Source organism: Mauremys reevesii, linkage group 17 (assembly GCF_016161935.1).
Source record: "Mauremys reevesii isolate NIE-2019 linkage group 17, ASM1616193v1, whole genome shotgun sequence".
Classification (NCBI taxonomy): Eukaryota; Metazoa; Chordata; order Testudines; family Geoemydidae; genus Mauremys; species Mauremys reevesii.
Window position 1 is genome coordinate 2,570,640 of NC_052639.1, and position 14,287 is coordinate 2,584,926.

Sequence of the window (14,287 nt, forward strand, 5' to 3'; positions counted from 1 at the left end):
CCCCAAATATTAATGAGAAGACAAGTGGTGGCACTAAGATGCTGTTTGCGTCACCCCATTGATGGCTCTGCTAGTGGGGTCTGCGCCTCCTGCCCTCCACCACCATCTGTCCTGGCTATTCAGCCTGCAGGCGCTTCGGGCAGGGCCGTTTGCTACACTGAGTGTGTGCAGCACCCAGCACCATGGGGCCCCGATCCTGGTTGCTCCTTAGGCACCACCGCAATAAACATCAACAATCACAGACACAACAACAGAGACTTGTAGCCCTAAGGATTAATCTGCTGGTCTGGATAAATATCTTTCTTATCAATTTGAGTATTTGATGTAATAGGCTTAGAGATTTATATTAAGAATAAGTTGGCTGTAATGCAAGAGACCTACAGGTCAAACATCCTGTACATGACGCTAAGGCAACTTTAGCACATTTTGGGACCCTTACTCAGAGAAGTAATAATAGACAAAATACCTACACAGATGTCTGGAGACCTTTGACTGAACCAATAACAATAAACGGGGGAAAAAGGGGATTTTTGTCCACAAATCTAACAAGTACACCACAAATGTGTACATACCATTCATACACACATACATACTAGCCTATGGGGTAAGTGTATCCTAACATTTCCATGGGGGAAAGATGAAATTTGGGCATAGGAGGAAGGATTTCCAACTAATGCCCTATAAAAAGGTGAGACAGCTCACCATTAGGCAGGTAATCTACCCATCTATTTGCTCCTGTCTACTCTTCATTGCCTCCACCTTCAACTATGTATCGATGCTACCCATCTACGATGACTAATAACTATGAATAGGCCGCAGTATTATTTCTTTTCAAACTGTAAGTGAAAAGGGATTTATTTTCCCGTACGTTTTATTTTAGTTAAAGCATATAGAGTTAAATTAGAAAGCAAACAACTTTGCAGTAACTTCCTCTGCCAGAGGTGTGAAAACGCCCAAGGCGGTGCTGCTGATTAATACTCACACTCTGGTGTTAGAATACAAGTTTGCATAAATCATAAATATATATCTTAAAGAACTGTGATATTTGTAACTCTGTAATCCTAACTGTTTTACCATTCGCTTACCATTTCATTGATTTTAATAAAAAGGTCTTTATGACTATATCTGTCTCAGTGTAAGCTCCTGTCATGACCCCAAAGTTCCTTTTATAAACTCTGTGAAACCTGATTCAGGACGATCTTTATCTTCTGATCAAACATATTGGTGAGCCAAACCCATACTAATTAATATCCAATAATTATTATTAATATTATTAATTAATTAAAATTAAATAAATAAAATTAATTTAAGTGGATAAATTACATCAACACTACTAACACACCCCAAATCAGGCTACAAGCTGTAGAGCTGGGGCCCCACTGGGGCTCAGAGGCCCGTCACTTACCCTCAGAGTGACGCTCCCGGTCCAGCTGGAGGTGTCCAGCTCGAAGGAGGCTCTGCCAGACTTGTCTGTCAGGAAGGTTTGGTTCTTATTCTCATCCCTAGAGCTAACAAAGAGCTGCAGCTTCTCATTCTTCAGTGCAGAGCCACCTGCCGTCTCCAGTAGCATCTGAGCCGGGAGAGAAAGGGGGAGACGCACAACTCAGGGGAGCAGACTCCTAGGAGAGTGTTGCCCACCAGGGGCTAAAGAGCTGGCTGGGGGCAGAAAGGGGCAGTGCGATCCAGCCCTGAGATGCTCTGGGAAAGCCCAGGGCTGGGATGGGTGTTGGGGCATTAGCAGATCTGGGAAGAAGTTGGGGCAGGACTGGAATAGCTGGGGGTGCTGGGGTGAGCACTGAGGGGTAACAGGTTGTCTGACCCCTTGACTGAGCCCTCCCTTGGGATGTGGGACTCTGCAGTCCAGCCACCCCCAGGCCCTGAAACCAGGGCCTCAGATCTCCCAGCCCCCTTGCTTTGCTTACACACATTCCCTCTGAGTCCCAGCTGGGCTGTGGCCACACCCTTAGGGACAATGTGGTAGGCAAGCAAGGAACTCGGGGTTAACAAAGGAATTTCTAAACCACAGTCACAGATGGCTCAAGAGTTTCAGATCTTTGCCAGAGAACAAATGCCCTGATGAGCACCCTTCTCTAGTCTGATCTCACCCTGCTTCTGACTCTGGGGTTTGTCAACAGTTCAGGCTGGGCAGAATCTCTCCCAGCTTGTCTGTCTCCAGCCAGACCTTCTGGCACGTGGTGATGGTCAGCACGGCTGCACAGAGCAGCACCCCTTCTTAAGTAGAGCCTCTCTGGACCCTTCTGCTATGTGCTCAGCTGGAAAACTCCTTCTCCCTCCCCCAGACATGCTCACCCCACCTGCAGGCCCTTGTGTAGAAAAAACATTGTTCTGTGGGGGTGGGCCAGTAGTTAAGAGACAATCAAAACTGATGGCGCTAGATTGCCATCTTGAGATCTTCTCTAGGATAGTCCTTCAACAAAGTGTCACACACCTTTTCTAGGCTGGGCACCTGTCGAGAATACAGTATGATAATCTGCCTTGGGTAAATTTAGGCATGTGCACAACACATCATACAATGGGAAGGTACTTACCTGTTAGTAACTAGAATTCTTCGAGACGAGGCGGCTCTAGCCATTTCACTGCCCCAAGCATGGCGGCATGCCGCGGGGGGCACTCTGCCAGTCGCCGGTCCTGCGGCTCCGGTGGACCTCCCGCAGACATGCCGCAGACATCCAACCGAAGCCGCGGGACCAGCGAACCCTCCGCAGGTACACCTGCGGGAGGTCCACCGGAGCTGCCTGCCACCCTCCCGGCGACCGGCAGAGCGCCCCCGGCGGCATGCCGCCCCATGCACGCGCTTGGGGTGCTGGGGCCCGGAGCCGCCCCTGCTTTGAGATGTGGTGTCTATATGTGCTCTACTTCTGGTGTGCGTATGCCCCATGCACCAGAGATCTGAATGCATTAGCCACCAGTGTCCATTGGTTCTGCCTGCACCTTGCATGCCTCCCTTGGGAGCTGGGATCTAAGCTATAACTAGTAAGCTGTGGTGCACTGGTCCTTTGGAAGCAGCAGGCCTGGTAACTCTGTGAGTGCCCAGAGGAGAAGGGGCCGGACACTACAGGGGACACTCAGAGGGCAGGGGGCTATTACTTTCCAGCAGCACTATCACTTGGCCAGGTGTTCCTCATTTTGTAGCTGTTCATTTGATTTCTCCTTCCTAAGTGACATCTTCATCATATAGACCCATGGGAAGGAGGCTCTTGAAGAATTCCACCTGGATTTCAACAATTTCCACTCCACCATCAACCTCAGCCTGGACCAGTCCACACAAGAGATTCATTTCCTGGACACTACAGTGCAAATATGTGATGGTCACATAAACACCACTGTATACCGGAAATCTACTGACCGCTATACTTACCTACATGCCTCCAGCTTCCATCCAGGACACATCACACGATCCATTGTCTACAGCCACGTCCTAAGATACAACTGCATTTCCTCCAATCCCTCAGACAGAAAAAGACGGTTACTCACCTTTGTAACTGTTGTTCTTCGAGATGTGTTGCTCATATCCATTCCAATTAGGTGTGCACGCATTCGTCGGAAGATTTTTACCCTAGCAACGCTCGGTGGGTCGGCTGGGCGGCCCCTGGAGTGGCGCCGTTATGGCGCCGGATATATACCCCTGCCGACCCGACCGCTCCTCAGTTCCTTCTTTCCGGCTACTCCAACAGTGGGGAAGGAGGGCGGGTTTGGAATGGATATGAGCAACACATCTTGAAGAACAACAGTTACAAAGGTGAGTAACCGTCTTTTCTTCTTTGAGTGCTTGCTCAGATCCATTCCAGTTAGGTGATTCCCAAGCCTTACCTAGGTGGTGGGGTCGGAGTAAGATGTCGCCGAGTATAATACTGCGGAGCCAAAGGCTGCATCATCCCTGGACTGCTGAACCAGGGCATAGTGAGAGGCGAAGGTGTGGACCGAGGACCAGGTAGCTGTGCAACATATCTCATGGATGGGCACGTGGGCCAGGAAGGCAGCAGATGAAGCCTGAGCCCTGGTAGAGTGTGCGGTGAGGTGGCTCGATCGTACATGAGCCAAGTCGTAACAAGTACGGATACATGCCGTTACTCACGATGAGATCCTCTGGGGTGAGACAGGTAGACCCTTCATTCTGTCTGCCACTGCGAAGAAGAGGTGGGGCGTTTTACGAAATGATTTTATTCGCTTGATATAAAATGCGAGCGCTCTACGGATGTCCAGGGAGCAGGGGCGGCTCTACGAATTTGGCCGCCCCAAGCAGTCATGCGCGGGAGATGCACCGGAATCCCGGGAGCAGCGGACCTCCCGCGGGCATGACTGTGGAGGCTCCGCTGGTCGTGCAGCTCGGCTGGACCTCCCACAGCTGCGAAGGGTTCGCTGGTCCCACAGCTCCCGTGGAGCTTCCGCAGGCACGCCTGCAGGAGGTCCAGTGGAGCCACGGGCCGAGCGCCCCCTCCACAGTCATGCCTGCAGCAGGTCCGCTGCTCCTGGGGTTCCGGTGGACCTGCCGCAGGCATGACTGCGGGAGGTCCGCCGGACCTGCCTGCCGCCCCTGCCGGCAAATGCCACCCCACGTGCGTGCTTGCCGCGCTGGGGTCTGGAGCCGGCCCTGCCAGGGAGTGCAATTGTTGCTCCCATCGTGATGAGTGCGGCTTCCGGAAGACGACCGGAAGGAAGATATCCTGGTTGACATGGAATGCCAAAATCTCTTTAGGGAGAAATGCCAGGTGTGGTCGTAACTGCACCTTGTCCTTGTGGAACACAGTATACGGTGGGTCCACCGTGAGAGCACGAAGCTCGGAAACTCGTCTGGCTGATGTAATGACTACGAGAAAAGCTGTCTTCCAGGACAGGTATAGCAACGAGCATGTTGCCAATGGCTCAAATGGGGGAGACATAAGTCTGGTTAGAACCAGGTTGAGGTCCCATGTTGGGGCGGGGCGTCGTACTTGTGGGTATAGGCGCTCCAGGCCCTTAAGAAATCTAGAGACCATAGGGTGTGAGAACACGGAGCGGCCACTCCCCACTGAATGGAAGGTAGAGATGGCCGCCAAGTGTACCTGCAATGAAGATACCGCCAGGCCCTCCTGTTTGAGAGACCAGAGGTAATCCAAGATGGTTGGGATCGAGGCCTCAGTAGGGGTAACACTGTGTGACCCCCACCAGAAGGAGAAACGCTTCCATTTGGCCAGATAGGTTGACCGGGTGGAAGGCTTCCTGCTACCCAGGAGTACTTGCTGTATTGAGGCAGAGCAACGCAACTGACTGGTTTAGCCATGCAGCAGCCACGCCTTGAGGTGAAGGGCCTGCAGGTCTGGGTGGCGAAGTCTGCCGTGGTCCTGCGTTATGAGGTCTGGGTAGGTCTGAGGTCTGGCAGGGTAATTGGGTTGGCTAGTGACAGGTCGAGCAGCGTGGTGTACCAGTGCTGCCTGGGCCACGCTGGAGCGATCAAGATTAGGTGTGCTCTGTCCCTGCAGAGTTTTAGCAGGACCTTGTGAACCAGCGGGAACGGCGGGAAGGCATAAAGCAGCTGGTTCATCCACGGCATCAGGAATGCGTCCGAGATCGACCCTGGTGAGAGACCTTGGAAGGAGCAGAACATCTGGCATTTCCTGTTCTCGCGGGAAACAAACAGTCTATGTGGGGAAATCCCCACCTCTGGAAAACCGAATAAATAACATCTGGGCGTATTGACCACTTGTGGCAGAGGAATGACCTGCTCAGTCAATCCGCCAGAGTGTTCCAAACCCCTGGGAGAAAGGACGCTACCAGGTCTTTCGAGTGGGCTATACAAAAGTCCCAGAGTCTGAGGGTCTCCTGACAAAGGGGGGAAGATTGAGTCCCTCCCTGTTTGTTTATATAGTACCGTGGCCTTGTAAATATTGCAGGAACGCCTGGCACGCTAGGTGGACTGCTCTCAGTTCTCGGACATTTATGTGCAGCATCAGCTCCTGAGGTGACCAGAGGCCTTGCGTACGAAGGTTTCCGAGGTGCGCGCCCCAGCCGAGAGAAGACACGTTCGTCATCAGGGACACTGAGGGCTGAGGCAGATGGAATGGTAGCCCTGCACAAACCAGGGAGGGCGTCAGCTACCAGGTTAGAGAGCCTAGCGTGCTCGGGGGAATGGTGACTATTGTGTCTATTGAGTCCCTGCTCAATATACCGAGTTGAGCCAAGTTTGTAACGGACGGAGGCGGAGCCTGGCATGCTTGGTTACGAACGTGCATGCAGCCATGTGACCCAAGAGACCGAGACAAGTGCGAACTGAGGTCGTCGGGAAATTCTGCAGACCGCGGATGATTGTTGCCATTGCTTGAAACTGTGGCTGTGGTAAGCAGGCCCTGGCGAGATCGGAGTCTAGGGTCGCTCCTATGAAGTCTAACCTCTGTGTGGGAACCAGAGAGGACCTCTCTATATTGATCACCAGGCCTAGACGAGTGAATAGGTCCCTGACGATGCCCACATGCTGGGTGACTTGTCTCTCGGAGGTCCCCCGGATGAGCCAATCGTCCAGATACGGAAACACGTGTATCCGATGTCGGCAGAGATATGCGGCGACCACGGCCATGCCCTTCGTGAACACCCTTGGGGCTGTGGAAAGGCCGAAGGGTAGGACTGTGAACTGGAAGTGCTGATGGTCGGCTACGAAGCGGAGGTACCTCCTGTGTGGAGGAAAAATGGCGATATGAAAATATGTGTCCTTCATATCGAGGGCAGCATACCAATCTCCAGGATCCAAGGACGGGATAATGGTCCCCAGGGATACCATGCGGAACTTCAACTTTACCACAAACTGATTGAGTCCTCGCAGGTCTAGGATGGGTCTGAGACCACCCTTCGACTTGGGGATTAGGAAATAACAGGAGTAAAACCCCTTGCCCTTTTCGTTCTTTGGCGCCTCCTCTATAGCCCCCATGACGAGGAGCGACTGCACCTCTTGCAAGAGGAATTGCTCGTGAGAGGGGTCCCTGAAGAGGGACGGGGTGGGAGGTTGGGAGGGTGGGGTTGAAACAAATTGGAGGTGGTATCCATATTCCACCGTGCGTAGGACCCAGAGATCCAAGGTTAACTGGGACCACGCCGGGAGGAAGTAGGAGAGACGGTTGGAGAAAGGAGGAGAAGGATCTTGGCCTGTAATTGGTACGCCGTCCTCAGGAGCACCTTCAAAAGTTAGATTTTGGTCCCGTTGGTGGTTTCGAGGGACCTTGATTTTGGCCTCTTTGGGGTCCTGATTGGTGTCTACGCCCATCTCAGCCGTGCGGTCTGTCAAAGTCCTGTCTGTTTCTAGGCACAAAGTACGGACGGGGAGGTTGGGGGCGGAAGGGCCTGCGTTGGGTCACTGGCGTGTGCATGCCTAACAAACGCATTATGACCCTATTGTCTTTCAGGCTTTGCAGCCTAGGGTCCATCTTCTCCGAGAAGAGGCCTTTACCATCAAACGGCAAGTCCTGGATGGTGTACTGCAGCTCGGGTGGGAGGTTGGAAACCTGAAGCCATGATACACCTCATGGCAACACCTGAGGCCAGAGTCCTGGCTGCTGAGTCGGCTGCATCGAGCAAGACTTGGAGGGAAGTTCTGGCCACCTTTTTTCCTTCCTCCAAGAAGGCCGTGAACTCCGGGCGGGAATCCTGAGGGAGTAGTTCCGTAAATCTCCCCACCTCCGCCCATGTGTTGTAATTATAGCAGCTGAGGAGGGCTTGTTGATTCGCCACCTGGAGCTGTAAGGCACCTGCCGAGTACACCTTACGGCCAAGCAGGTCCATTAGCCTAGCCTCCTTCGATTTTGGGGCTGCCACCTGCTGGCCATGGCGTTCCCTCTCATTAACTGACTGAACGAGGAGGACACCTTAGAGGGCACCTTAGAGGGCACCATATATTTACGCTCGACTCCCCTGGCCGTAGGTGGGATGGAGGCCGGCGATTGCCATATAGTGTCGGCATTGGCCTGAATGGTATGAATAAACGGTAGGGCCACTCTGGTGGGAGCATCCGGTGACAGAATGCTCACTACTGGGTCCTCCACCTCTGGGACCTCCTCCACCTGGAGGTTCATGTTGAGTGCTACCCTCCTGAAGATGTCCTGGTGGGCCCTCAGGTCGATTGGAGGAGGGCCCGAGGAGGATGTTCCTGCCACTGCCTCGTCTGGAGAAGAGGAAGAGGAGACACCTGGGACGAGAGGGTCCTGCGTGGCCTCTTGCTCCTGAGCAACCTCCTGCTCCGGTGGGACTGGAGAGTCCGGTGGGTGGACTGGAGCTTCCTCCGTACCAGCCGGAGGGGGACGGCTGATTGTCACCTCTGGCACCCGGTGCTCTGATGGTGCCGAGTGGGACGGGACTACTGGTGCCCCTTGGGCCTGATGGTACGCCCAAGGTGTCCAGAAGGACCACTGGTGTGGGTCTAGGTCCTGGGCCTGTGCCTTTTGGAAGACCCTGGTGGGCACATCGGACTCGTGATCCTGCGCATAATAGCTGTCTGCGCGGGATGACTCTGAAGCGTGTCTGGATGGCCATGGAGGAGCGGAGAGGCCCTGAGCAGAGTCCCTGTCTCTAGCTAGCCTATCTCTACTCGGCACCGGATACCGGTACCGGGAACGAGATCGGGACCTGCGACCGAAACGGTGCCGGGAGGTCGACCGCGATCTCGAGGCTCGGCATCGGGAGCGGCTATGGGAGTCACGGTGCCTGGAGTGGTGCTGGGAGCTGGAGCGGTGCCGAGAATAGCAGGCCGGTGACTGGGATGCCGACCGAAGCCGGGAGTGCGACCGGCACCGAAGAGGAGAACGGTGCCGGGACTGCGAGCGGCGACGGGAGTGGGAGCACCGTTGGGACCTGGAATGTCTGCGGGACTGTGATCTTGAACGGTGCTGGTCTGCTGTGCCAAAAGAGGGTGGCCGAATCAAGGCCGGCTTGCCTATAGACTGTATCGCCTGCTCCGGCGGTGCCGGGGGCGGAGGTAGCGTCGACTCTATCATTGAAATCAGATCCCTCACCATTGAGAACGTCTCCGGCGTGGACGGGATAGTAAGCTCTACCACGGGTCTAGCCCGGGAGCTGACAGGCACCAGACTCGACGGCCCTTGTGGGACCAGAATTGACGGTGCCAATGTCGTCGGTGCTGCGGCAAGTGTCAGCGCCAGGCGGTCCGACTTGGACGAGCTCTCTCGCTGTGGTGCAGGTGGCACGGAAGCAGCAGGAGTCTTAGTCTTTCTCGACCTCAGGGAGAGGGAGCGGCATCGAGCCGGCCTCGGTGCCGGTGACGGGTGGTGCCGAGGAGCCTTGGACATACCGGCGCGGTCCGGTGCCGAGGAGGTGCTTCTGCTCGAAGAGTGACCAGCGCTCGGTGCCAAAGGCGGAGGGGTGAGAGCCGCCTCCATGAGGAGCTGCTTTAGCCTGATGTCCCGCTCCTTTTTTGTTCTTGGCTTAAAAGCCTTGCAAATGTGGCACTTAGCTGTCAGGTGCGATTCCCCGAGGCACTTCAGACAGGAGTCGTGTGGGTCTCCTGTCGGCATCGGCTTGCAGCAGGCCGAGCACGGTTTGAAACCCGGTGAACTGGGCATTGGCCCTGGGTACGGGGAAGGGGCTATTCCCCAAACCCCTCTTAACTATATTATACTAAATATACTATAAAATGATACACTAAGTTGAACTATATACATTTTTTTTAACTACCGTATTGTCCCGAGTATAGGCCGCACTCCCGCCCCATGTAAAGTTTTAAAATAGGGGTGCGGCCTACAATCGGGACAATACGGTATATACACAACAAGGAACGAGAGAACTACGAGTAGCTAGGGAAGTGGAGGTCAGCTAAGCCGCGCTCCACTGTTCTGACGACCGATACGGGCAGTAAGAAGGAACTGAGGGGCGGATGGGTCGGCAGGGGTATATATCCGGTGCCATAGTGACGCCACTCCAGGGGGCGTCCAGCCGACCCACCGAGTGTTGCTAGGGTAAAAATCTTCCAACGAACGTGCACGCGGCGCGCGCACACCTAATTGAAATCGATATGAGCAAGCACTCGAAGAAGAACAAACACCTACAAGATCTTTATCAAGCATTCTTACAACTACAGTACCCACCTGCGGAAGTGAGGAAACAGATTGAGAGAGCGAGACAGGTACCCAGAAGTCACCTACTACAAGACAGGCCCAACAAGGAAAATAACAGAACACCACTGGCCGTCACGTACAGTCCTCAGCTAAAACCTCTCCATTGCATCATCAAGGGTCTACAAGCTATCCTGGAAAATGATCCCTCACTCTCACAGGCCTTTGGAGGCAGGCCAGTCTGCGCTTACAGACAGCCCCCCAGCCTGAAACAAATACTCACGGGCAACTACACACCACACCACAGAAACACTAACCAGGAACCAATCCCTGTAACAAACCCCATTGCCTACTCTGTCCCCATATCTACTCTAGCGACACCATCAGAGGACCCAACCACATGAGCCACATCATCAGGGACTCATTCATCTGCACATCTACTAATGTGATATGTGCCAGCAATGCCCCTCTGCCATGTACATTGGCCAAACCAGACAGTCTCTATGTAAAAGAATAAATGGACACAAAACAAAAGCCAGTCGGAGAACACTTCAGTCTCCCTGGACATTCTATAAGAGATTTAAAAGTAACCATAGTTCAACAAAAAAAACTTCAGAAACAGACTTCAAAGAGAAACTGCAGAGCTACAATTCACTTGCAAATTTAACACCATGAATTTGGGCTTGAATAGGGACTGGGAGTGGCTGGCTCACTGCAAAAGCAACTTTCCCTCTCTTGGTATTGACACCTCCTCATCAATTACTGGGAATGGACCACATCCACCCTGACAGAATTGTCCCTGTCAACTAGGGTGACCAGATGTCCCGATTTTATATGGACAGTCCCGATTTTGGGGGCTTTTTCTTATATAGCTCCTAATACCCCCCATCCCGTCCCGATTTTTTACACTTCCTATCTGGTCACCCTACTGTCAACACTAGTTCTCCATTTGTAAGGTAACTCCCTTCTCTTCAAGTGTCAGCATAATAATGCCTGCATCTGTCATTTTCACTCCATGCATCTGAAGAAGTGGGTTTTTTACCCACGAAAGCTTTTGCTCAAATAAATCTCTTAGTCTTTAAGGCGCCACCAGACTCCTCGTTGTTTTCCTAAGTGTAGTACTGTCACGGAGTATGGGGGAGTCAGGCCCTGCACCCCTCTTCCTGGGATTCACAGTGACTCTCAGCCAGCCAGTAAAACAGAAGGTTTATTGGACAACAGGAACGCAGGATACAGCAGAGCTTGTAGGCACAACCAGGACCCCTCAAATCTGGTCCTTCTAGGGGTTCAGGGTGCTTGGATCCCAGCTTGGGATTCCCTGAATTCCACCACCCAGCCCAAAACCGAAACTGCCCTAAACCCTCTCTAGCAGGCTCTCTTCCTTTGTCCAGCTTCCCGGGCAAAGGTGTTTTCTCCCCTTCCCCCCTGCCTGGCTCAGGTTACAGGCTCAGGTCCTGTCCCTCACCTAAAGTCACCCCCTGCTCTCCCAGCCCCCACACAGACAGTTCCTACTCCATCACAAGTACCTCATGCTGGTCTTTAATTAATTTAATCTTGTTGATTTCAGACCAATTCTCTAATTTGTCAAAGTCGTTATGAATTCTAATCCTGTCCTCCAAAGTGCTAGGAACCCCTCTCTGCATGGTGTCATCCACACATTTTAGAAGCACACTCTTCATTCCATTGTCCAAGTCTTTAATCACAATACTGAGTAGTACCGGAGCCAAGACTGACCCCTGTGGGACCCCACTAGACACGTCTTCCCATAGTGCAGCAAACTATTGATTATGGGGGTTTCAACCAGTTGTGCACCAACCCTACAGTAATTTCACTTAGACCAGTGATTTTCAACCAGGAGGCCAGGGCCTCCTGGGGGGCTGCAAGCAGGTTTCAGGGGGTCCAAAAAGCAGGGCCAGTGTGAGACATGCTGGGGCCCAGGGCAGAGGGCTGCAGCCCCACCACATGGGGCAATTGCCCTGCTTGCTACCCCTTCACGCTGGACCTGGCTTTTATATGCAGAAAACCAGTTGCTGTGGCACAGGTGGGCTGTGGCATTTTTACAGCATGTTGGGGGTGGGGGGGATCAGAAAGGAAAAGGTTGAGAACCCCGACGTAGACCACATTTCCCTAGTTTGCTTATGAGGATGTCAAAAGCCTCACTACAAACAGGATATATCGAGCTACTGCTTCCCCCCTCCCACTAGGCCAGGAACCCTGACTGCTAGACGTGGCTTTTCTTACCGGGGCCTTTAAAATCTCCCCTATTGCTCCTCAAGGAGCCAACAAAGGGGCATCTCGGAGTTCAGAAACGGTCCGATCGCCTGGTGCTGTGCCTGTCGGTGTGGGACGCAAAACGAGATCCAGCACTGTCAGCAGCGGCACGGAAGGACCCGTGCGATGGATGCTGAGTGTGGGAAATGGGACGTCTGGGCCACAGGTGTGGGTAGCAGAGGCACTGAGGAGAGCGGCACCTGGTGCAATGAAGGCGAGAGCTCCAGGCGTGATGCGTCGGTGCAGCAAACAGTGGTGCCGAAAGCACCCGCAGCAGCACCAGCAGCAATGACTGTGCCGCAAGCAGTGGTGCTGAGAGGCCACCACCAAGTGAAATCCTCTCTGGGCACCAAGGGACGAGCCAGCAGTGAAACCAAGGACTCAGGACTCCTGCTCTCTGGGCACCAGAGGGACCAGGGATTGGCCTCAAGCTGCCCTTCTCAAGTGACACAGAAAGAGGAGACGTAGCAGGCACCTGAGGAGGAGATCTACTCCCATGCTCCTTGGCAGGATGGCGTCCATCACACTCGAGGTCGCTAACCAGGGCAGGCACAGCCTTAGAGGTGGAAGAGGTGGCTGCCAGGGTACTTTTACCCAAGGGTGATCGGTCCTAGGAGGATCCTGCATCTCTTCAGGGACTGAGCCTGGCCTCCTAGACTTCTCCAGCAGAAATCCCTTCTGTCTAGTCTCCCTGGATTTCACAGCCCGTTTGGGGAGGGCTCTGAAGTCCCTGCACTGCTCTCTAGTGTGTGTCTGTGAACCCAGACAATACAGACACTTATAGTGTCTGTCATTCCGGGCATGGCAGACCCACACGAGGGACATAATTAAAATCCTGGGGACTAAACCCTCCTGTACCTGGAAAAGACAAAAACTGCTCACCTCACTCCCCCATACCAGGATTCATAGAGTCAAAGGGCAGGAGGGACCATTGTAATCATCCACTCTGACCTCCTGCTTAGCTTAGGCCAGAGACCTGCCAGAGCCAGCCTGTTAGAAGAACATCCCGTCTTCATTTACACATTGTCAGGGATGGAGAATCCATCATGAACCTCAGTAAAGTGTTGGTTAATTACCCTCACTATAAAAAATTTACACCTTATTTCTGGTTTGAATTTCTCTAGCTTCAACTTCCAGCCGTTGGATCATGTTTGACCTTTCTCTGCTAGACTGGATATTTGTTCCCCGATATTCATAAATTGTAATCAAGTCACCCTTTAACCTTCTCCTTCTTAAGCTAAATAGATTGAGCTTTTTGAGTCTCTCACTATAAGGCATCTTGTCTAATCCTTTCACCAGTCTTGGGCAGAGCCGCCCAGAGGATTCCGGGGGCCTGGGGTCTTCGGCGGCGGGGGCCCCCGCTTCGGCGGTAAGTCGGTGGCGGGGAGTCCTTCCACTCCAGGACCCGCCGCCAAAGTGCCCTGAAGACCCACGGCAGGGACCCCCCGCCGCCGAGTTACCGCCAAAGACTCGGCTGCACTTGGACGGCAGGTCCCGCTTCGGTGGTAATTTGGCGGCAGGGGGTCCTTCTGCCACGGAACGGAAGGACCTCTCGCCAGCGAAGACCGGGAGCAGAAGAAGCTCCGGGGGCCTGGGCCCCGCAAGAGTTTCCCGGGGCCACCGGAGTGAGTGAAGGACCCTGCTCCAGAGGCCCTGAAAAACTCTTGTGGGGGCCCCTGCGGGCCCCAGGGCATGGAGCAAATTGCCCCACTTGCCCCCACCCCCTCTGGGCGGCCCTGGTCTTGGGGCTCTTCTCTGAACCCTCTTCAATTTATCAATATCCTTGTTGAATTGTGGGCACCGGAACTGGACACAGTGTTCCAGCATCAGTTGCTCCCCTGCCAAATACAGAGTATCCGACTCGAGAGTCCCCTGTTTATACATCCCTGAATCACATTAGCATTTTTGGCCACAGCGTTGCACTGGGAGCTCATATTCAGCTGATTATCCACCATGACCCCCAAGTG

At 53.5% G+C, this 14,287-nt stretch overlaps 1 protein-coding gene across 1 annotated transcript in view; it reads right to left on the minus strand.

Annotated features, from left to right (window-relative positions):
* The window catches only part of LOC120384945 (alpha-2-macroglobulin-like protein 1), a 66,781-nt gene that overhangs the window by 36,151 nt on the left and 16,343 nt on the right, over nt 1-14,287 (minus strand). Inside the window, exons 11-14 of the mRNA XM_039504048.1 lie at nt 8,994-9,167; nt 7,436-7,490; nt 6,770-6,939; nt 1,406-1,570 (exon numbers count right to left, since the gene is read on the minus strand). Of these exons, the coding sequence (XP_039359982.1) occupies nt 1,406-1,570; nt 6,770-6,939; nt 7,436-7,490; nt 8,994-9,167 (564 nt within the window). The remainder of the gene's footprint in view (nt 1-1,405; nt 1,571-6,769; nt 6,940-7,435; nt 7,491-8,993; nt 9,168-14,287) is intronic.